This window comes from Lampetra fluviatilis, chromosome 22, assembly GCF_964198595.1.
Source record: "Lampetra fluviatilis chromosome 22, kcLamFluv1.1, whole genome shotgun sequence".
NCBI classification, from domain to species: domain Eukaryota; kingdom Metazoa; phylum Chordata; class Hyperoartia; order Petromyzontiformes; family Petromyzontidae; genus Lampetra; species Lampetra fluviatilis.
In genome coordinates, this window is record NC_136296.1 from 130,109 (window position 1) to 155,170 (window position 25,062).

The following is a 25,062-nucleotide window of genomic DNA, read 5'->3' on the forward strand; positions in this document are numbered from 1 at the left end:
CAGACCCACTACTACTCAGTGTTACACACACAGACCCACTACTACTGCTCAGTGTTACACACACTGACCCACTACTACTACTCAGTGTTACACACACAGACCCACTACTACTACTCAGTGTTACACACACAGACCCACTACTACTACTCAGAGCCTCCCCGCTTGGCAGCTCGACAGCTGCCGTCGCTCCTGTAGCCTTTTCCCACTCCGATGCAGCTCCGCTGCAGGCTTCCTTGTGCAGTCTTCCAGCTGCTCTCGCTGCAGCTCCACCGCTGCTCTCCGTTCTACCCGTGCCCGGTCACTGCTGGCCGACGGTGCCGAGTCTCACCGCGTGGCGATCTCGCCACTCTCCACCCTCTGCCCTGCGTGGCCTCACCCTGTCTTTATTCCCACACTCTCCTCCCGTCTCTTCCGTTTCCCGCCCTTAAGAGCTTACCCCTCTCCCCCACGTGACCTAACCCCTCCCCCCGTGACGTCATATCCGTGAGGCCGTTTACGCCCGCATTACACCACCCTCCCCCGTGGAGAAAATTCCAGCCGTCCTTGGCTGAACAATAACAACAACAAGTAATGCGTGCGACCAACAACCATCATACATGCGAGGACAACGAAGCATACAATAAATATAACAATAACAACAAGAACACGAACAGTATAAATCATGAAACGTAAGGGACTTAGACCGCGGGCGGCGACCCCCCTGCAGACCGGGAACGCGACGGGGTTTTAAGAGCGACAGGATCAAGCCTTCCTGTCGCTATTGGAGGCCTGCCAACATCACGGTCCCGTATCCCTGAAGGGCCAGAGTCCGGGGTGTCCCACAATCGTGTCTGCGGCGGGGTCGGAAGGGCGGCGGGGCTCGGTGTCCCCGCAGCCGTGGTAGGCACACCCCGAGCAGAGTCCCCTGTCTCCTGCAGTGTCACGGCCGGCTTGTCTGTAAAAGGCATGACAGGCGCTCTTGCAGGGTCAACAGGCACAGGCAAGGGTGCGTCGGCAGCAACAGACCCCGGCAAGGCAACATCAGGAGATGACGCATCCGTTCGAGGGGCCACATATGGTTTCAAGCGAGACGTGTGAACGTACCAACGCCGAGATCCAAACCGAACGCGTGCAGACTGTGGGTTGGGAACCTCAATGAGGCGAACAGGCCCTTGCCATGGTTTATGTAATTTAGGGGAGGTCCCTGGCCGCACCTGTGGGCAATGCAGCCAGGCCATGTCCCCCACCTTCCAGGGGCACTTCCCCTTCGAGCGTCGAGCGCACCGTTCGTTCCGGGCCTGGGCTTTAGCCGTAGCCATGCGGGCCCCTTCCCGCGCCTCAGTGACACGGCGAACGGTGTCCTGAATGTAATCAGGAAGAGGCTTAATAGGTCCCCTCACTCCTGTTCCCAACTTCACATCCATCGGCGGCACGTTTTCGCGACCGTACATAAGTAAAAACGGCGAATATCCTGTAGATGCATGCGGCGTCATCCGGTATGCCGAGAGTACCCCAGGGATAAGCAAATGCCAATCTGCTTGTTTTTCACTCACCGTGTGACACAGCATGGCGGACATGCTGTTCGACCATACCATCCGTCTGCGGGTGGTAGGGAGATGTCCGTATCTTTTTAGTTCCCAGAGCCGCGCACACTTCCCCCAACAATTTAGAAGAAAAATTTCGGCCCTGATCTGTGAGGAGCCTCTCCGGCGCCCCCTTGTCCATAACGTACCCGAATAGAAAGGCGTCTGTAATGCTGTAATGGACGCCGCCGACTGGTCGGGCAAGGGCTAGGCCATCGGCCAGCGGGAGAGGTACTCCACCCCAACTAGCAAGTATTTATTACCTTTAGCGGATGGCGGGAAGGGTCCCAAAATATCTAACGCCACCAGCTCATTAACTCGAGACACCTGAATAGACTGTATCGGCGGCACATAAGGGTGTTTAGGCGGCTTCCGCCGGGCACAATCGGGACTCGCGTGAACGTGCCCGACGACATCCGTTGTCATGCCGTGCCAAAAGTAATCTCGTTGCAATGTCAATAGGGTCTTCTGCACCCCCAGATGTAAGAGCGTGTCGCAATGCAGAGTCCTAATCAATTCGTACCGCAAGGAATCCAGTACAACAAGACGCCAGCGTTCCTATAACCCTTCCCTCCACATCAGCAGACCATCGCGGAGAGCGGTTTCCGGCGTTCCCCCAGAACCCGGTCCCCCACTCTCCTTCGCAGCCTGACTCCGCAGGGTCCCCAATGAATCGTCCAGCATTTGTTCACGAATCCACACAGCCCTTGGAAGATTCAAAACCTCATCAGCCGGTCCCGGCCCCATTGGAGCCTCAGGCATCTCGACCGCCAACGCAACAGGCTGAGGGGGATGCTGGATCGGCGCACACCTATGCGTCCCGGACACGCACGCGCAAGGGAATCGCTGCGGCAACCTAGAGAGCGCGTCCGCATTCGCGTGACGCACCCCCTTCCGATGATGAATTTGGAAGGAAAATTCTTGCAGCCTGTCCAACCACCGCGCCAGCTGGCCGGATGGTTGGTCCACCTTCAGGGCATACTGCAAGGCCGCATGATCCGTGCGCACAATGAACGAACGGCCGTAGAGATACGGTCGAAATTGGCGGAGAAAGTAAACAATAGCCAAAAGTTCTCAGCAAGTGACGCAGTAGCGGGTTTCTGCGGGAGACAAAACCCGGCTACCGTACGCCACCACACGCTCCACACCGCCTTTGGACTGAGACAACACGGCCCCAATGCCCGTGTCACTCGCGTCCGTATCCAGAATGAAGGGGTGATCAAAATCTGGATAATCCAACGTCGGCGCCGTAGCCAACCGATAGCGCAGGCCTTGAAACGCCGCCTCTTCTGGCGGTCCCCAAGCAAATTTCCGTCCTTTATCCGTAAGGAGGTGCAGAGGCCTCGCGATCGTTGCAAAATTTGGAACAAACCTACGATAATATGAGGCAAACCACAAAAACCGACGCACATCCCCCACCGTGGCCGGGGTTGGCCAGTCACGGACGCACGCCGTCTTGTCCGGATCCGTGGCAACCCCGTCCGCACTAACGATATGTCCCAAATAGCGCACGGACCGTTGCAGTAGGTGACATTTCTTAGGTTTAAATTTCAATTTTGCGGACCGCATCCTGGCGAACACCGCCTCCAACCTCAGTAAATGTTCATCAAATGTGCGGCTGAAGACGATAATGTCGTCTAAATATATCAGACATGTCTCCCACTGCAACCCCGTCAATACCAGTTCCATCAACCTCTGAAATGTGGCGGGGGCAGCATTCAATCCCATCAGAAGACAATTAAATTGGAATAACCCCTGCGGCGTACGGAAAGCAGTCTTTTCCCGCGAGGACTCATCGAGGGGAAGCTGCCAGAATCCCGAAGAGAGATCCAGCGTCGAAAAGAACTTCGCCCCCGACAAGGGATCGAGGGAATCGTCCATACGCGGCAGGGGGTACGCATCTGCCACGAACACTTTATTCAATTTCCGAAAATCCACACAAAATCGCAATTTCCCATCTTTCTTCTTAACCAAGACAACAGGCGCACTCCATGGGCTATTAGATGGAGAAATTATGTCCGCGGCCAACATGTCGTCCACTGCCCCTCGAACATGATCTCGCTCCGCCGGACTCATCCGATGCGAGTTTAATCGAATAGGAGCAGCGTCCCCAGTGTCAATATGATGAGAAAGCAAGGAGGTGCGTCCCAAGTCCAGATCGTCGGAGCTAAACACATCTGAATAATTCAACAATAGCGCACGAAGCGCGAACCGTTGCTCCCCGGAAAGGGAAGAATTTTCCCCGCACAATTCGGCTATCCAGCGATTATCTGGGGCCGCATAGGCCGAAACACCGGCAACCATCTCTCAGATAGTCCTGGGGCGTAAACGCTGTGGTGGCGTGTGCCACCACCATTCCAGCCGGCACACACACATTTTCCGTACTCCCATTAAGCACTTGCAAAAATGGCTGCTGGTCCGGCCGAATAATAGTTTGTGCCCCTACGAGCGCCGATCTGCCCGTTATAGTAGCGGACGGCGATAACAAAACCCCAGTTGCTCCCTCCCGACCAGGTAGAGGTTTCCGATACAGCAAGGGGATAAGCATCTGTGAGCCCAGTGGAATGTCAACAGATACCTCGGACAGCGCCTGCACCTGGCCGACCGGAGGAGGTCGCCCCCAGGGCGACGGCAGAAATGTAATTTTACAACCCCCCGGTAATTCGATACAGTTTTCATTAATTCTAATTAGAATGGGCATTTTGGCCAGAAAATCAGTTCCCAACAAACAAGGAACCGCAAGGGACCTCGAAATTAACACAATTCCCGAGGCCGACACTCCCTCGATAGATATATTGGCGTCCACCTGGCCCACAATGCCCATACTACCCCCGTTCGCCGCAACGCAGGAATCGTAAACCGGACGCACGGCCTCCGGTGGGATGCCCAACAGATGGAAAATTACATCCGATATAATGGTCGCGGACGCCCCGGAGTCCACTAAAATGCGCACGTCAACCCCCTGTATAGAACCAGGTACAGTGGACGAACCAGTAGCGGCCGCGACGACCCGCCGTGCCAATTTACGCCACTGCGTTACCGAGCGACATGGCCCAGTCGATGGCCTCCCGTTATTAACAACACCCGGATCGCGCGACAATGGTGATGAATGAGGTGTCAAGCCTTGCCGGGTGTCTGGTGCACACCGACTTGCCTGTCCTGGAGGATCCTTCCGCGGCACGTCTGCTGTCGAGGCCTCCTGCTGGGGCGGACCTGGGATACGGGCCCAGCAGTCCCTGGCGTAATGGCCCTTACGACCGCAGTGGAAGCAGTCGATGTCGTTGCGCCGCGCCGCAGGCCCCCCATCCCGACGCTCCCGCGTCGGCGGCGCAGATCGCGGCCCCGGTCCACCGCGGGCCGACCACTGAGCAGAGGCGGCTGTCAGCTCCTGCGGGCCCCCCCCCCCGTCAGGAACGTACACCGCCTTCTTGGGATCCCAACCCACGGCACCTCCCTCGATGATGGGCCCCCCCGTCCACGCCGTGACTTGCTTCCAGCGGCGTAGGTTAAACTGGGCATCCAGACATTTTGCGGCCGCCCGGGATGTCAGCTTTTCGTGGCCACACACCGGTATAGGGATCCCCAAATCCCGGGACAGCTAGCTCGAGCATTTTTCCCAAAATGAGGGGTTCGAGTAGGTCAGGCTCCGTCTCCGGGTATGCGGCCATGGCTAACTCCAAGACAGCACCCCTGTATGCCACCGGCGACTCCTCGGGTGCTCGCTGGCGTTGAACAAACCGGCGGTGAGCATCATCCGGCGGCTTGTATGCATCTGCCATCTCGTCGAAAACTCCTCTCAACGTTTTCTTTTTGTCGGCCTTTATAGAACGGAAGAATCGTACCGACTCGTCGTCGAGAAGAGTTGGTAGAACCTCCAATGCCTCTGCGTCAGTCCACCTGGCGGAGCGCACCGCCGCCAAAAATCTGCAGGCGAAAGCACTCCAATCGCCACCGATGGAGAATTCTTTAATGGTTGTCAGATGACGACTGCGACTCCTTGTTGCGCCGTCCTCAGCAGATGACTCATCACACGGCATATTCAAAATGGCGTCGCATCGCAACGTGTCCAAGATGGCGGCCCCCCGCCGCGGAGAGCGCAAGATGGCGGCTTCCCGCCGTTCTTCCCCTGCCACGCCCAAGATGGCGTTTTCGTGCCGCGTGGCAGATGGCGCTGACAGCGCAGGCAAGGCGGCGGCCTGCGGATCACCACCGGGCCTCCCCGACGCCGTCCTCGGCGTGACGAGCTCACACAGTTGCGCCAGCACGATTTTCAAGGTCTCCAGCTGCGCCGCCATCTGTCTCTATCGTAAGTCCGCGTCCTCCGGCGCGGATGGGTCCACCGACGCGGCGACATCTTGTACTCCTGGACCCGTACTCGTTCCCGCACGGATCTCCTCCTCCATCGCAGGCAGGTCCACCGCCTGAGGAAGGTCGTCGTCGTCGGATGATGTAGCAGATGATGGCGCAGGAATATTCTTTCTTCTGAGCTGTTTTGACATGCCGTTTCACTTCTGACACCAGTGTAATAAAGGACTCTTTCACTGTGTCTGTCTCCGTTGTCCTTTATTTGGGTTCTTACAACTTGTCCCACACGGCCCTCACTCAGAGCCTCCCCGCTTGGCAGCTCGACAGCTGCCGTCGCTCCCGTAGCCTTTCCCCACTCCGATGCAGCTCCGCTGCAGGCTTCCTTGTGCAGTCTTCCAGCTGCTCTCGCTGCAGCTCCACCGCTGCTCTCCGTTCCACCCGTGCCTGGTCACCGCTGGCCGACGGTGCCGAGTCTCACCGCGTGGCGATCTCGCCACTCTCCACCCTCTGCCCTGCGTGGCCTCACCCTGTCTTTATTCCCACACTCTCTTCCGGTTCCCGCCCTGAAGAGCTTACCCCTCTCCCCCACGTGACCTAACCCCTCCCCCCGTGACGTCGTATCCGCGAGGCCGTTTACGCCCGCATTACACTACTACTCAGTGTTACACACACAGACCCACTACTACTACTCAGTGTTACACACACAGACCCACTACTACTGCTCAATGTTTCACACACAAACCCACTGCCCGCATAATTGTGGCCATTTGTATATTAAAGTCTAAACTCTCTGTCTCTGTCTGTCTCTCTCTCTCCCTGTCTCTTTCTCTGTCTCTCTCTTGATCTCTGTTTCTTTATGTCTCTGTCTCTTTCTGTTTCGCTCTTTCTCTCTATCTGTCTCTCTGTCTCTCTCTCGTTTTGTGCACTCGCTCACTCGCTCGCAGCTCCAGGGAAGAAAAGCACCAGAGAACGGAGCTGCAGATGTCTATGGAGCTCCAGAGCGACCGTAGCAACGTAGACTATAACGTAGCCAGGGTCCTGGAGACTTTCTACTTTCGAGGACACAAATGCCTTGTCATGGAGCTATTGAAGTACGCACACCACCAGTACCGCTACTACCACTCACTCACTCATTCACTCGCCACCAACACTCACTCACTCGCCCACTCACTAATTCACTCACTCATCATCACCCACTCATTCACCACCACCACCGACTTACTCACCATCACCACCTCCACCCACTCACTCACTCACCACCACTCACCCACTCACTCACCACCACTCACCGCCACTCACCACCACTCACTGACTCACTCACCACCACCACTCACCCATCAACCCACCCACTCAGTCACCAACTCACCCTCCACCACCCACCCACCACACCACCCACCCAACCACCCACCATCACCACATCCACACCCACCCCCCACCACCCATCCACCACCACCCACCACCAAACACCACCACCACCACAACACCACCACCACCACAACACCACCACCACCCATACAGACCCATAGACACCCATACCCATACATTAGCACAGTTGGCTACAAATGGTGCAAAAGAAGTTCAAAATTCGAACATAGAGACCCACAGACACCCAGACCCAGAGACCCACAGACACTAACAGAGACCCATAAAACCACAGAGACACCCATAGAGACCCATACATTAGTACGGTTGGCTACGTATGGTGCAAAATAAGTTCTGCATACGTTTACACACAGAGATCCACAGACAACTAGACACAGAGACCCATTGGGACCCACATAGACACCCACCCAGACACCAATAGAGACCCACACATTAGCACGGTTGGCTACATATGGTGCGACAGAAGTTCAACATACGCACACAAAGATCAAAGATCCCCCATATAGCCTTAACAGATGTAGCGGCAAGGCCGGAACGGCACACGAGGAGGTGGGTGGTCAACACCACGCGCGGCCGCCTTTGTCTCCCCCAGTGGCGATGTTTACACATCGCACCAGGTACTAATTTGAGGCTGAGTCGACCTAGGGTAGGCCCAGGACCGGTTCAGATAATCATCACTGGGTGTTGGCCATGAGCGGGAATCGAGCCCATTTCGCCAGGTTTGCAGCGCAGGACGCTAACCGATGCTGTCACTGATGTCGTCGCTGACGTCGTCGCTGACGTCACTGACGTGGTTGCTGTCTCTCCGCATGGCAGGGCGAAACTCCATTGTGTGCTCAGAGAGATGACGCTGTGGCAAAGTTACGAGGACGCGGTGAGGTCGTACACTAGGTCCATCCTCCACTTCTTGGCCCACACCAAGTCCCGGGGCATCGTACACGGAGACATCAAGCCTGTGAGTGGAGTGCACGCTGTGTATGGGTGTCTGTGTGTATGGGTGTCTCTGTGTGTGGGTGTCTGTGTGTGGGTGTCTCTGTGTGAGTGCGTGTGCTTGTGTGTGTGGGTGTTTGTGTGTGAGTGTGTGTATGTGGGTGTTTGTGTGTGTGGGTGAGTACACGCTGGGGCGCTGATGCTCGCTCTGCAGATTTAAATGCCACTGGTTCTTCACGTTCTGCAGATGTAGATTCCACTGGTTCTTAATGTTCTGCCAATGTAAATGCCACTGATTATTCAAGTTCTGCAGATGTAGATGTCACTGGTTCTTCATATTCTGCAGATGTAAATGCCACTGGTTTTTCATACTATTTGGGTCTTTCGGTAAAGTCACGTAGATAGAAAAAATCAAATATTAAAAAATCACGACGTTTCGATCGCAACACAAGCAATCGTCTTCAGGTTAAAAAATACAGCCGGCGGACTGCTGAGGCAGGAAGAAATATAGCGAGAGAGCTATTGCAGCCATAGGTTATAAAGGTTTGAGATGGGTACTACCCAAGGGTAAGTGGGCGGGGCTAGAGATGGTATTTGCAAATAAATGTAAGATCGCAGAGCTAGGTAAACCTCGGCCATTGCATTGCTAGAGATTAGCATGTCAATCTGATAATGTAACTCCACGGTTACGGTGCTGAAGAAGCCATTGTTTTGCTCGAGATTAGAGATTAGCATGTCAATGTGAGACGGTTCTTCACGTTCTGCAGATGTAGATGTTACTGGTTTTTCACGTTCTGTAGATGTAGATACCACTGATCTAGATTTGAAGTTTTTGTGACTGCAGGGATCCATACTCTTTGGTTCTTTTGGTAAAGTCACGTAGATATAAAATAAAATAAATTAAATCATGACGTTTCGATTGCAACACAAGCAATCATCAGGTGGGAAAACCACAGCAATAATTTTTTTTGCTAAAGTGGGAGAGAGAGTTGCCGTGGTAAGAGGTTATACAGGTGTAGAGGTGTTACGGGAGGGCGAACAAACACACCAGGGGTGGTTATGCCCGCACATGGAAGGATGCTTACATCCACGTCCGCATTGTTTAGCCTGGGGGGCTGAAATGGCGCTGTGATCCCCCACGGCCCCACCCCTCGGTGGGGGAGTTGCTATATAAGGCGGTGAGCTGGTGGGCTCGGGGTTCAGTGTTTAGCTTAAACCAGTGAAGAAGGAAGACCGGCTAGATAGGCCCTGGGACTCCCCTGGATCGCCGTCCTTCTAAGGACCAACCAGGGCAAGCCAGTGGCATGGCCCCGAGAGCCCAGAGCCGATGTTCTTGTAAGAGCCGGTCTGGGGACTCAGGGTGCCGTAATCCCAGCTTGGCCAGAGCTGGGTCAGCTAGCCTCCCCTAGCTCTGTAGTGGAGGACCTGGGAGTAGGCTAGCCGGGATAGATTGTGGGATCTCCCTGTTAGACGGGTGAAGGGGCCGATACCCCTTCGAGTGTTGTATACCTTGGCCTGTATAGAGTGGAATGGTTAATAAATAAGTGTGCCTCCGACTACGTCATCCAAGTCTCTTTGAACCTACTACACAGGCAAGATTGGGGGAGGAGCAAGGGGGGAGAGGGAGGGGTGGGGGTTTGGGGTAGGGGGAGGGGAAGCTCTGCGTGGACACCAGGAGAGGGATGCGAGGCTGGGGGGGAGGGAAGTGGGCGGGGCTGGGAGTGGGAGACCGTGAGATCTGGGGATGCGGAGGGGAACAAAATAGAGTAGTAGTACCCGACAGATATGATAGACGATAACCACTACAAAGCAGTTAGGGTTTTACCTTGTTAATAACATCCTTCCAATAATTGCTCAATTTGTATCCATCTTCTCGGTTGAAGTTATGTCTATGTTTATATATCTGGATGGCTTCATAAACAAACCTTTGATAGTAGCCCGAAGGTTTGCAGAGTACCTTGGTCTCGGAAAAAAACAATATCATGCGAGCCCACAGCGTTATAACAATGGTCAGCTACGGCAGAGGTATTGGTTCTGCCGGGTTTCAGATCTGCATTGTGTTCGCGAACACGGTCCGAGATATGTCGTTTCGTTTCTTCACGTTCTGTAGATGTAGATGCCACTGGTTTTTCATGTTTTGTAGATGTAGATGCCACTGGTTCTTCCCATTCTGTAGGTGCCACAGGTTTTTCCTGTTCTGTTGATGTAGATGCCACAGGTTCTTCACGTTCTGCAGATGTAGATGTCACTGGTTTTTCACGTTCTGTAGATATAGATGCCACTGGTTCTTCACGTTCTGTACATGTAGATGCCACTGGTTCTTCACGTTCTGTAGATGTAGATGCCACTGGTCTGTCACGTTCTGTAGATGTAGATGCCACTGGTTCTTCATGTTCTGTAGATGTAGATGCCATTCGTTCTTCATGTTCTGCAGATGTAGATGCAAATGGTTCTACATTTTCTGCAGATGTAGATGCCACTGGTTCTTCACGTTCTGCAGATATAGATACCACTGGTTCTTCACGTTCTGTAGATGTAGATGCCACTGGTCTGTCACGTTCTGTAGATGTCGATTCCACTGGTTTTTCCTATTCTGTTGATGTAGATGCCACAGGTTCTTCACGTTCTGCATTTGTAGATGCCATTGGTTCTTCATGTTCTGCAGATGTAGATGCCACTGGTTCTTCATGTTCTGCGGATGTAGATGTCCCTGGTTCTTCACGTTCTGCAGATGTAGATTCCACTGGTTCTTCACATTCTGCAGATGTAGATGTCACTGGTTCTTCACGTTCTGCAGATGTAGATGCCACTGGTTCTTCATGTTCTGCCGATTTAGCCACCACTGGTTCTTCAGGTTCTGTAGATCTAGATCCCACTGGTTCTTCACGATCTGCAGATGTATATGTCACTGGTTCTTCACATTCTGCAGATGTAGATGCCACTCATTCTTCGTGTTTTGCAGATGTGGATGCAAATGGTTCTACATTTTCTGTAGATGTAGATGCCACTGGTTCTTCACGTTCTGCAGATGTAGATTCCACTGGTTCTTCACGTTCTGTAGATGTAGATGCCACTAGTTTTTCACGTTCCGCAGATGTAGATGCCACTGGTCCGTCACGTTCTGTAGATGTAGATGCCACTGGTTCTTCACGTTCTGTAGATATAGATGCCACTGGTTCTTGACGTTCTGTAGATGTAGATGCAAATGGTTATACATTTTCTGCAGATGTAGATGCAAATGGTTCTACATTTTCTGCAGATGTAGATGCCACTGGTTCTTCACGTTCTGCAGACGTAGATACCACTGGTTCTTCACATTCTGTAGATGCCACTGGTTCTTCACGTTCTGTAGATGTCGATTCCACTGGTTTTTCATGTTCTGTAGATGTAGATGCCACTGGTTCTTCCCGTTCTGTACGTGCCACAGGTTTTTCCTGTTTTGTTGATGTAGATACCACTGGTTCTTCACGTTCTGGAGGTGCCATAGGTTCTTCATGTTCTGTTGATGTAGATGCCACTGGTTCTTCACGTTCTGTAGATGTAGATGCCACTGGTCCGTCACGTTCTGTAGATGTAGATGCCACTGGTTGTTCACGTTCTGCAGATGTAGATGCCACTGGTTTTTCACGTTCTGTAGATGTAGATGCCATTGGTTCTTCATGTTCTGCCGATGTAGCCACCACTGGTTCTTCAGGTTCTGTAGATCTAGATCCCACTGGTTCTTCACGATCTGCAGATGTATATGTCACTGGTTCTTCACATTCTGCAGATGTAGATGCCACTCATTCTTCGTGTTTTGCAGATGTGGATGCAAATGGTTCTACATTTTCTGTAGATGTAGATGCCACTGGTTCTTCACGTTCTGCAGATGTAGATTCCACTGGTTCTTCACTTTCTGTAGATGTAGATGCCACTAGTTTTTCACGTTCCGCAGATGTAGATGCCACTGGTCCGTCACGTTCTGTAGATGTAGATGCCACTGGTTCTTCACGTTCTGTAGATATAGATGCCACTGGTTCTTGACGTTCTGTAGATGTAGATGCAAATGGTTATACATTTTCTGCAGATGTAGATGCAAATGGTTCTACATTTTCTGCAGATGTAGATGCCACTGGTTCTTCACGTTCTGCAGACGTAGATACCACTGGTTCTTCACATTCTGTAGATGCCACTGGTTCTTCACGTTCTGTAGATGTCGATTCCACTGGTTTTTCATGTTCTGTAGATGTAGATGCCACTGGTTCTTCCCGTTCTGTACGTGCCACAGGTTTTTCCTGTTTTGTTGATGTAGATACCACTGGTTCTTCACGTTCTGGAGGTGCCATAGGTTCTTCATGTTCTGTTGATGTAGATGCCACTGGTTCTTCACGTTCTGTAGATGTAGATGCCACTGGTCCGTCACGTTCTGTAGATGTAGATGCCACTGGTTGTTCACGTTCTGCAGATGTAGATGCCACTGGTTTTTCACGTTCTGTAGATGTAGATGCCATTGGTTTTTCATGTTTTGTAGATGTAGATGCCACTGGTTCTTCCCGTTCTGTAGGTGCCACAGGTTTTTTCTGTTCTGTTGATGTAGATGCCACTGATCCGTCACGTTCTGTAGATGTAGATGCCACTGGTTCTTCACGTTCTGTAGATGTCAATTCCACTGGTTTTTCATGTTCTGTAGATGTAGATGCCACTGGTTCTTCCCGTTCTGGAGGTGCCATAGGTTCTTCATGTTCTGTTTATGTAGATGCCACTGGTTCTTCATGTTCTATAGATGTAGATGCCACTGGTCCGTCACGTTCTGTAGATGTGGATGCCACTGGTTGTTCACGTTCTGCAGATGTCGATGCCACTGGTTTTTCACGTTCCGTAGATGTAGATGCCACTGGTTTTTCATGTTTTGTAGATGTAGATGCCACTGGTTCTTCCCGTTCTGTAGGTGCCACAGGTTCTTCGTGTTCTGTTGATGTAGATGCCACAGGTTCTTCACGTTCTGCAGATGTAGATGTCACTGTTTTTTTTGCGCATATCTCTTAAACGTCCGTAAGTCCAACGTCTGTGAGCGGAGGCAGTCCCCCTGCACAGACGCTCGGTCGTAGACGACACTCACCGCCTTGACCATTCTGGGTGTGAATCGCTCCCCGTCCAGAGCAACGTTCTGTTGACGAACATCGCGGACGGCTTCTTTGTGGACGGCAAAAGTGAGTGGACACCCCCCCACACGCACAAACATGTGTGAGTGGGTGTGGATTGGTGGAGACACCCACACACACCCACCCATCCATCCACCCACTCACTCACCCACCCACTTACTCATCCACCCACTGACACCCACACACACCCACCCATCCATCCACCCACTCACTCACCCACCCACCTACTCATCCACCCACTGACACCCCCACACACCCACCCACCCATCCACCCACCCACCCATCCACCCACCCATCCACCCAGCACATCCACCCACTAATCTACCCACCTATCCACCCACCCACTGACCCATCCACCCACCTGCTTACCCACCCACCCATCCACCCACCTACACATCCATTTGCCCATCAACCCATCTATGCACCCACCCATCAACTCACCCACCGACCCACCATCAAGCCACCCACCCATCCACCCACCCATCCACCCACCCATCCACCCACCCACCCATCCATCTATCCATCCATGCACCCACCCACCCAGCCATCCACCCACCCAGCCACTGACCCATCCACCCACCCACTCACCCACCCATCCATCTATCCATCCATGCATCCACCCACCCAGCCATCCACCCACCCAGCCAGCCATCCACCCACCCACCCACCCATCCACCCACCCACCCACCCACACACCTATCCACCCACACACCCACTCACCCACCCACCCACCCATCCATCCACCCACCCACCCACCCACCCATCCACCCACCCACCCACCCACCCACCCACCCATCCACCCACCCACCCACCCATCCACCCACCCACCCACCCATCCACCCACCCACCCATCCACCCACCCATCCATCCACCCACCCATCCATCCACCCACCCACCCATCCACCCACCCACCCATCCATCCACCCACCCATCCACCCATCCATCCGCTCAAACCCGCCCATCCACCCGCTCACCCACCCACCCACTCACCCACCCAGCCAGCCAGCCAGCCATCCACCCACCCACGCAGCCACTGACCCAGCCAACCAGCCACTGACCCAGCCACCCAGCCACTGACCCAGCCACCCACTCACCCACCCACCCATCCATCTATCCATCCATCCATCCACCCACCCACTCATCCACCCACTCATCTACCCACCTATCCACCCACCCAGCCATCCACCCACCCAGCCATCCACCCACCCAGCCATCCAGCCACCCACTCACCCACCCACTCACCCACCCACCCAGCCAGCCAGCCATCCATCCATCCATCCACCCACCCACCCACCCACCCATCCACCCACCGACTCCCCCATCCAACCACCCACCCACACACCCATCCACCCATACACCCACTCACCCATCCATCTATCCATCCACCTACCCAGACATCCATCCACCCACCCAGCCATCCATCCACACACCCACCCAGCCATCCACCCACGCACCTACCCATCCATCCATCCACCCACCCAGCCATCCAGCCACCCACTCACCCAGCCATCCACCCACCCATCCAGGCATCCACCCACTCATCCACCCAGCCATACACCCACCCATCCATCTATGCACCCACCCACCCATCCACCCACCGACCCATCCAGCCACCCACCCACTCACCCACTGACCTGCCCATCCAGCCACCCACACACCCATCCCCCCACCCACCCACTCACCCACCCACCCACCCACCCACCCACCCACTCACCCACCCACCCACCCACCTATTTATCCATCCACCCACCCAGCCATCCACCCACCCATCCACCCAGCCAGCCAGCCATCCACCCACCCATCCACCCAGCCAGCCATCTACCCACTCACTCACCCACCCACTCACCCACCCAACCATCCACCCACCCACCCACCCAGCCACCGCCCCAGCCACACAACCCACCCACCCACCTACACACACTTACCCACCTACACACACGTACCCAGTCTACATTCATCATCATCATCACTGCTGCTGTTCTTGTCGTCTGCACAGCCTCGCACGTGGGAGCAACCCTCGCATACGTGGCCCCTGAGGTGCTTCTCGGCTACCCGGCGACCTGTGCTGTGGACACATGGTCGCTGGGATGCACCGTAGCCAAGCTGGCCACCGACAGGGACCTCTTCCTCTCGTTCAGCCGCGACGACCACCTGGCATGCTGTATCGAGGTGACTGGAGAGCCTCTCTGGGGGGCATCGAGCGACGACCTGGCCCACAGCCAACCAGTCACCCAGCTAGTCACTCAGTCACCCAACCCTGTCAGCCAGTCACCCAACCAGCCACCCAACCACCCACCCTCCCACTCACCTACCCACCCACCTACCTACCCATCCACTCACTCACCCACACACCTACCCACCCACCCATCTACCTACTTACCCTCCCACTCACCCACCTACTTACCCAGCCACCCACCCACCTACACACCCACGTAACCACCCACTCACTCACCTACCTACCCACCCACTCATTCATCCACCTACCCACCCACTCACCCACCCCTTCACCTACCCACCCACTCACCCACCCCTTCACCCACCCACCCACCTACTCATTGACCCACCCACCTACCCACCCAGTCACCCACCCACCTACACACCCACCGACTTACCCACCCACTCACTCACCCACCTACCCACTCACTCACCCATCCACTCACCCACCCACTCACCCACCCACTCACCCACCCACTTACCCACCCACCTACTCACCCATGATGCCAGATGCGCTGAGCAACAACGATAATGTCACGTTCAGGTCTTCCGTCGTACGGCCGATGAAAAACGTAGCTCAGTGGGGCCTTACCTGGTGAAATAAAAATAATTCAGTTTTAGTGTGGGTCTCTGTGGATTCCAATGATTATATATGAGTCTCTGGACCTCTATGGGTCTCTCTATAGGTCCCCGTGTGTAACACGCGTGTAACATCCGTGTAACATGCGTGTGTCTCTCTGTGTCTCTGTCTTGAAACGGTTGCACAGATCCTGGGCATGCCTCCAAAAGAAATGGTGGAGAAAGCTCGCAAAAGAGCAGCCTACTTTGGTGAGTTGAAGGGTGGTGTGATGGTGGTGTGGTGATGGTGTAGAGGTGGTGTGGTAGTTGTGGTGGTGTAGAGGTGGCAGTGGTGAGGTGGTGGTGGTGAGGTAGTGGTGAGGTCGTGGTGGAGAGTTGTTGGTGGTGGCGATGGTGGTGGTGGTGTGGTGGTGGTGAGGTGGTGGTGTTCTAGGGGTAGCGGTGTGGTGGTGAGGTGGTGATGGTGTGGTGGTAGTGTGGTGGTGGTGGTGAGGTGGTGTTGTAGGGGTAGCGGTGTGGTGGTGAGGTGGTGGAGAGGTAGTGGGGGTGAGGTGGCGATGGTGGTGGTGTTGTGATGGTCCTGGTGGTGGTGTAGAGGTGGCAGTGGTGGTGGTGAGGTGGTGGTGTAGTGGTGGTGGTGATGTGGTGGTGTTGCAGGGGTAGCAGTGTGGTGGTATGGTGGTAGTGGTGGTGTAGAGGTGGCAATGGTGGTGGCGAAGTGGTGGTGAGGTGGTGGTGGTGTAGGGCTAGCGGTGTGGTGGTGTGGTGGTGGTGAGGTGGTGGTCGTGGTTTGGTGGTGGTGTAGAGGTGGTAGTGGTGAGGTGGTGGTGTTGTAGGGGTAGCGGTGTGGTGGTGAGGTGGTGGTACTGGTGGTGAGGTGGTGGGGTGGTGGTGAGGTAATGATGGTGAGGTGTTGGTGGTGGCGATGGTGCTGGTGTGTTGGTTGGGGGGGCCTGGTGGGAGGGAGAGGGAAGAGCTGGGGGTTTGGGCCCACTCAGTAACGACCTGGGTGGGTCGATAAAGAACCGTCGCGTGGGTGGGTAGATGGGTAGATGGGTAGGTGGGTAAGTGTGTGCGTGGGTGGGTAGGTTGTTGGTAGGTTGGTGAGTGGGTGGGTAGGTGGGTGAGTGGGTGGGTAGGTGGGTGGGTGAGTGGATGGGTAGGTGGGTAGGTGGGTAGGGGGGTGAGTGGGTGGGTAGGTGGGTGGGTGGGTAGGTGGGTGAGTGAGTTGGTGGGTATGTGGGTGGGTGAGTGGGTAGGTGGGTGAGTGAGTTGGTGGGTATGTGGGTGGGTATGTGGGTGCGTGAGTGGGTAGGTGGGTGAGTGAGTTGGTGGGTATGTGGGTGGGTATGTGGGTGGCTGAGTGGGTAGGTGGGTGAGTGAGTTGGTGGGTATGTGGGTGGGTATGTGGGTGGGTGAGTGGGTGGGTGGGTGATGTGGTGGTTGGTGACACTGTGCGTGGCTCTCTCTGTGTGTCTCTCTTTCCGTCTCTATGTCTCTATTTCCATCTCTCTGTCTCTGTGTGTATGTGTCTCTCTCTCTGTCTCTCTTGCTCTTTCTCTGTATCTCTGTTTATCTCTCTGTCTCTTTCTCTCTCTGTGTGTATGTATATCTCTCTGTCTCTGTCCTACAGACGAGGCCGGCCAGCCTCACTGCCCGGCCAGGAAACGACTCCCGGCAAGTGTCCCCCTGCATTTGGTGTTGCGGGGATGTGGAGCTCAGCTGGTGGCCTTCATTAGCAGCTGCCTGCAGTAAGAACACAGACAAAGACCCCCCATGTAGCCTCAAGCAGACTGTAGGGGCAAGTGCTGTTAGTAGTAGCGAGTAGCAGCACCTATACACAAAAATCCCCGTGTTGCCTCTAACAGGCTGTAGGGGCAAGTGATGTTATCAGTAGCGAGTAGCAGCACCGCCTATGAAGGCTACTGGCACTGTGGCACACACAGAGGAGGTGGGTGGCCAGCACCACCACGCCCGGCCACCTTTGTCTCGCCAGTGGCGATGTTTACACACCGCTAAACCAGGTACTCATTTGAGGCTGAGTCGACCTAGGGGAGGCCCAGGACCGTTTCAAATAATATAATCGCTGTCAATGGTGTTGGCCATGAGCAGGAATCTAACTCGGGTTTCTGCCGGGTTCATAGCACCACCGCTCTCCATTACACACACACGTACACACGTACAGATGGGAACGTCAAATCCTCACCTCCCCTCTCACCATCCCCCCCGCCCCCCCAGGTGGGATCCAGAACTCCGCATGACACCGGAGCAGGCACTGAGTCACAGCTGGTTCCAGAACCAGGCCACCCCCACCACCATCGAGGCCACCCCCACCACCATCCAGACCACCCCCACCACCATCCAGACCACCCCCACCACAATCGAGGCCACCCCCACCACAATCGAGGCCACCCCCACCACCATCGAGGCCACCCACACCACCATCCAGGCCACCCCCACCACCATCCAGGCCACCCCGACCACCATCCAGGCCACCCCCACCACCATCGAGGCCACCCCAACCACCATCGAGGCCACCCCAACCACCATGGAAGCCACCCCCACCACCATCGAGGTCACCCCCACCACCATCGAGGCCACCCCCACCACCATCGAGGCCATGCCCATCACCATCGAGGCCACCCCCACCACCATCCAGGCCACCCCCACCACCATCCAGGCCACCCCCACCACCATCGAGGCCACCCCCACCACCATCGAGGCCACCCCCACCACCATCCAGGCCACCCCCACCACCATCCAGGCCACCCCCACCACCATCCAGGCCACCCCCACCACCATCGAGGCCACCCCCACCACCATCGAGGCCACCCCCACCACCATCGAGGCCACCCCCACCACCATCCATGCCACCCCCACCACCATCGAGGCCACCCCCACCACCATCCAGGCCACCCCCACCACCATGCAGGCCACCCCCACCACCATCGAGGCCACCCCCACCACCATCCAGGCCACCCCCACCACCATCGAGGCCACCCCAACCACCATGGAAGCCACCCCCACCACCATCGAGGTCACCCCCACCACCATCGAGGCCACCCCCACCACCATCGAGGCCATGCCCATCACCATCGAGGCCATCCCCACCACCATCGAGGCCACCCCCACCACCATCCAGGCCACCCCCACCACCATCCATGCCACCCCCACCACCATCCAGGCCACCCCCACCACCATGCAGGCCACCCCCACCACCATCGAGGCCACCCCCACCACCATCCAGGCCACCCCCACCACCATCCAGGCCACCCCCACCACCATCGAGGCCACCCCCACCACCATCGAGGCCACCCCCACCACCATCGAGGCCACCCCCACCACCATCGAGGCCACCCCCACCACCATCCAGGCCACTCCCACCACCATCCAGGCCACCCCCACCACCATCGAGGCCACCCCAACCACCATCGAGGCCACCCCCACCACCATCGAGTCTATCCCCACAACCATCGAGGCCACCCCCATCACCATCGAGGCCACCACCAGCGAGGCCACCCCCACCATCAGCGAGGCCACCCCCATCAGCATTGAGGCCACCCCCACCACCAGCGAAGCCACCCCCACCACCAGCGAGGCCACCCCCACCACCAGCGAGGCCACCCCCACCACCAGCGAGGCCACCCCCACCACCAGCGAGGCCACCCCCACCACCAGCGAGGCCACCCCCACCACCAGCGAGGCCACCCCCACCACCAGCGAGGCCACCCCCACCACCAGCGAGGCCACCACCACCACCAGCGAGGCCACCACCACCACCAGTGAGGCCACCCCCACCACCAGCGAGGCCACCCCCACCACCAGCGAGGCCACCCCCACCACCAGCGAGGCCACCCCCACCACCAGCGAGGCCACCCCCACCACCAGCGAGGCCACCCCCACTACCAGCGAGGCCACCCCCACCATCAGCGAGGCCACCCCCACCACCATCGAGGCCACCCCCACCACCATCGAGGCCACCCCCACCACCATCCAGGCCACCCCCACCACCATGCAGGCCACCCCCACCACCATCGAGGCCACCCCCACCACCATCCATGCCACCCCCACCACCATCCAGGCCTCCCCCACCACCATCGAGGCCACCCCAACCACCATGGAAGCCACCCCCACCACCATCGAGGCCACCCCAACCACCATGGAAGCCACCCCCACCACCATCGAGGTCACCCCCACCACCATCGAGGCCACACCCACCACCATCGAGGCCATGCCCATCACCATCGAGGCCACCCCCACCACCATCGAGGCCACCCCCACCACCATCCAGGCCACCCCCACCACCATCCATGCCACCCCCACCACCATCCAGGCCACCCCCACCACCATGCAGGCCACCCCCACCACCATCGAGGCCACCCCCACCACCATCCAGGCCACCCCCACCACCATCCAGGCCACCCCCACCACCATCGAGGCCACTCCCACCACCATCGAGGCCACCCCCACCACCATCCAGGCCACTCCCACCACCATCCAGGCCACCCCCACCACCATCGAGGCCACCCCAACCACCATCGAGGCCACCCCCACCACCATCGAGGCCACCCCCATCACCATCGAGGCCACCACCAGCGAGGCCACCCCCACCATCAGCGAGTCCACCCCCACCACCATCGAGGCCACCCCCACCACCATCGAGGCCACCCCCACCACCATCGAGGCCACCCCAACCACCATCGATGCCACCCCAACCACCATCGAGGCCACCCCAACCACCATCGAGGCCACCCCCAACACCATCGAGGCCACCACCAGCGAGGCCACCCCCACCACCATCGAGGCCGCCCCCATCACCATCACCATCGAGGCCACCACCAGCGAGGCTACCCCCACCATCAGCGAGGCCACCCCCATCAGCATCGAGGCCACCCCCACCACCATCGAGGCCACCCCCACCACCATCGAGGCCACCCCCACCACCATCGAGGCCACCCCCACCACCATCGAGGCCACCCCAACCACCATCGAGGCCACCACCATCGAGGCCTCCCCCACCACTAGCGAGGCCACCCCCACCACCAGCGAGGCCACCCCCACCACCAGCGAGGCCACCCCCACCACCAGCGAGGCCACCCCCACCACCAGCGAGGCCACCCCCACCACCAGCGAGGCCACCCCCACCACCAGCGAGGCCACCCCCACCACCAGCGAGGCCACCCCCACCATCAGCGAGGCCACCCCCACCACCATCGAGGCCACCCCCACCACCATCGAGGCCACCCCCACCACCATCCAGGCCACCCCCACCACCATCCAGGCCACCCCCACCACCATCGAGGCCACCCCCACCACCATCCATGCCACCCCCACCACCATCCAGGCCACCCCCACCACCATCGAGGCCACCCCAACCACCATGGAAGCCACCCCCACCACCATCGAGGCCACCCCAACCACCATGGAAGCCACCCCCACCACCATCGAGGTCACCCCCACCACCATCGAGGCCACCACCATCGAGGCCATGCCCATCACCATCGAGGCCACCCCCACCACCATCGAGGCCACCCCCACCACCATCCAGGCCACCCCCACCACCATCCATGCCACCCCCACCACCATCCAGGCCACCCCCACCACCATGCAGGCCACCCCCACCACCATCGAGGCCACCCCCACCACCATCCAGGCCACCCCCACCACCATCCAGGCCACCCCCACCACCATCGAGGCCACCCCCACCACCATCGAGGCCACCCCCACCACCATCCAGGCCACTCCCACCACCATTCAGGCCACCCCCACCACCATCGAGGCCACCCCAACCACCATCGAGGCCACCCCCACCACCATCAAGGCCACCCCCATCACCATCGAGGCCACCACCAGCGAGGCCACCCCCACCATCAGCGAGGCCACCCCCACCACCATCGAGGCCACCCCCACCACCATCGAGGCCACCCCCACCACCATCGAGGCCACCCCAACCACCATCGAGGCCACCCCAACCACCATCGAGGCCACCCCCAACACCATCGAGGCCACCACCAGCGAGGCCACCCCCACCACCATCGAGGCCGCCCCCATCACCATCACCATCGAGGCCACCACCAGCGAGGCTACCCCCACCATCAGCGAGGCCACCCCCATCAGCATCGAGGTCACCCCCACCACCAGCGAGGCCACCCCCACCACCATCGAGGTCACCCCCACCACCATCGAGGCCACCCCCACCACCATCGAGGCCACCCCAACCACCATCGAGGCCACCACCATCGAGGCCACCCCCACCACCATCGAATCTATCTCCACAACCATCGAGGCCACTCCCATCACCATCGAGTCCACCACCAGCGAGGCCACCCCCACCACCAGCGAGGCCACCCCCACCACCAGCGAGGCCACCCCCATCACCATCGAGGCCACCCCCATCACCATCGAGGCCACCCCCATCACCAGCGAGGCCACCCCCATCACCAGCGAGGCCACCCCCATCACCATCGAGGCCACCCCCATCACCATCGAGGCCACCCCCACCACCAGCGAGGCCACCCCCACCACCATCGAGGCCGCCCCCATCACCATCACCATCGAGGCCACCACCAGCGAGGCTACCCCCACCATCAGCGAGGCCACCCCCATCAGCATCGAGGCCACCCCCACCACCAGCGAGACCACCTCCATCACCAGCGAGGCCACCCCCATCACCATCGAAGCCACCCCCACCACCAGCGAGGCCACCCCCACCACCAGCGAGGTCACCCCCACCACCAGCGAGGCCACCCCCACCACCAGCGAGGCCACCCCCACCACCATCGAGGCCACCCCCATCACCATCACCATCGAGGCCACCACCAGCGAGGCCACAACCACCACCAGCGAGGCCACAACCACCACCAACGAGGCCACCCCCACCACCATCGAGGCCACCCCCACCACCAGCGAGGCCTTTGGAGCTACGGATCCACGGTGAGACGCCCTCTGTATGCTCAGTGCAGGGTCTCTGAGTATGGGTCTCTGTGGGTCTGTATGGGTCATCTATGAGTATGGGTCTCTGTAGGTCTATGTGGTTCTACACAAGTCTCTGGATATCTATGGGTCTCTATGAGTATGGGTCTCTATGCATCTATATGCATTTAGAGCATTTTGGCTGCCGCTATGAATCCCCACGTGACAATGATGATGATGATGATGATGATATCGGCCACTTGGTTGAGCTGCTTTCATTTGTGATGGCCAGGTCCACTTCTGGCCGTGGAGACCGACTGCGACCGACTGCGACCTCTGGTTGTAGTAGCAGCGTGACGATGATGATGCGCCGCTGTGGTACTGCTGCCTCTCTCTCCACAGAGCTGAGTTGGAGAAGAAGCCCCCATCATCATCATCACTGGAGGAGGATGAGAAAGAGGAGGTGGAGGATAAGGAAAAGGTGGAGGAGGTGGAGGAGGAGGAGGTGGAGGAGGAGGTGGAGGAGGTGGAGGAGGAGGTGGAGGAGGAGGTGGAGGAGGAGGTGGAGGAGGATCAGACCGAGGAGGAGGAAGAGGAGGAGGATGAGACGGAAGAAGAGGAGAAGATGCAAGTGGAGGAGAAGACAGAAGAGGAGGATCAGATGGAAGAGGAGGAAGTGCAACAGCAGCAGCAGGAGAAGCAGAAAAAGAAGCGAGGGGGCCTGGCCCAAATGGGCAGGGCGCTCCGCTCACTCTCCTCGATCTTCCACCTGCTGCTGTGTGGTGGGCGGCCCACGGCAGAGTAACGGTGTGGTGGTGGTGGAGTCGGTGCCAACCACCACGACCACGAGCAGCAGCACTGCACAACCCACCCAGCCACACACACACACTCACCCCACACTCACCCCACACACACACTCACCCCACACACACACTCACCCCACACACACACCCACTTACCACACTCACTATCGTGGGGACCAGCTGTGGAAGACGACTGAAGAGCGGCCGCCAGACATGGACTGGACACAGCCACTCACTGCACTCACCACACGCTCACCCCACCACACACTCACCACACGGGACTAAGCCCAGTAGCTTACCCAGGACCCCCCTTATCTCAGGCTACAACCCTACCACGTGGTGTGTGTTAAAATAGCATTGTACGTGTGTAGTTGTTTTGTATGTTATTATTGTAAATATGATTGTTATCATTATATATGAAGTCACCAGGATGTGAAAAAACGTTGCAGACGATTTTTTTGTGGGGTTTGGTGCCTTCGATCGTCAGTGCCGTGTGGGTCTGGGTTCATAATGTCCAGGTAGGGTGGGTTATAATGGCCAGGTAGGGTGTGTTCATAATGGTCAGGTAGGGTGGGGTTATAATGGCCAGGTAGGGTGGGGTTATAATGGCCAGGTAGGGTGGGGTTATAATGGCCAGGTAGGGTGTGTTCATAATGGTCAGGTAGGGTGGGGTTATAATGGCTAGGAAGGGTGGGTTCATAATGCCCAGGTAGGGTGGGCATCATGGTGGTTGGGCACCTTCCCCACGTAAGATGGTGGTAGGGCAACGTCCCTACCTAAAATGGCAATTGTGCGGCAAAGTCCCTACCTAAGATGGCGGTTGGCCACCTTCCCCTCGTAAAATGGCGGTTGGGTGCCTTCCCTACGTAAAATGGCGGTTGGGCGCCATCCCTACATAATATGGTGGTTGGGCAGCTTCCCTACATAAGATGGTGGTTGGGCGTCTTCCCCATGCAAAATGGCGGTTTGCTGTTTTCCCTACCTAAGAGGGCGTTTGTGCGCCTTTCCTACATAAGATGGCGGTTGGGCGCCTTCCACACGCAATAATGGTGAGTGGCCGCCTTCCCTACCTAAGATGGTGGTTGGGCGCCTTTCCCGTATATATGCTAGATCAGTGGTTCTTAACCTGGGTTCGATCGAACCCCAGGAGTTCGGTGAGTCAGTCTCAGGGGTTCGGCGGAGGTTAAGACACACACCCGACTCATATGATTCGTGATGACACGTCCGGCTTGG

The 25,062-nt window shown here is 57.4% G+C and overlaps 1 protein-coding gene across 1 annotated transcript in view; it reads left to right on the forward strand.

Annotated features, from left to right (window-relative positions):
• LOC144938607 (dual specificity tyrosine-phosphorylation-regulated kinase 4-like) overlaps positions 1–23,831 on the forward strand; it is a 95,128-nt gene extending 71,297 nt beyond the window's left edge. The window contains exons 6-14 of the mRNA XM_078866595.1: positions 6,812–6,958; positions 8,067–8,205; positions 13,318–13,369; positions 15,318–15,490; positions 16,303–16,363; positions 17,748–17,865; positions 18,353–18,416; positions 19,671–19,817; positions 23,616–23,831. Of these exons, the coding sequence (XP_078722721.1) occupies positions 6,812–6,958; positions 8,067–8,205; positions 13,318–13,369; positions 15,318–15,490; positions 16,303–16,363; positions 17,748–17,865; positions 18,353–18,416; positions 19,671–19,817; positions 23,616–23,831 (1,117 nt within the window). The remainder of the gene's footprint in view (positions 1–6,811; positions 6,959–8,066; positions 8,206–13,317; positions 13,370–15,317; positions 15,491–16,302; positions 16,364–17,747; positions 17,866–18,352; positions 18,417–19,670; positions 19,818–23,615) is intronic.
• The last annotated feature ends 1,231 nt before the right edge of the window (positions 23,832–25,062 follow it).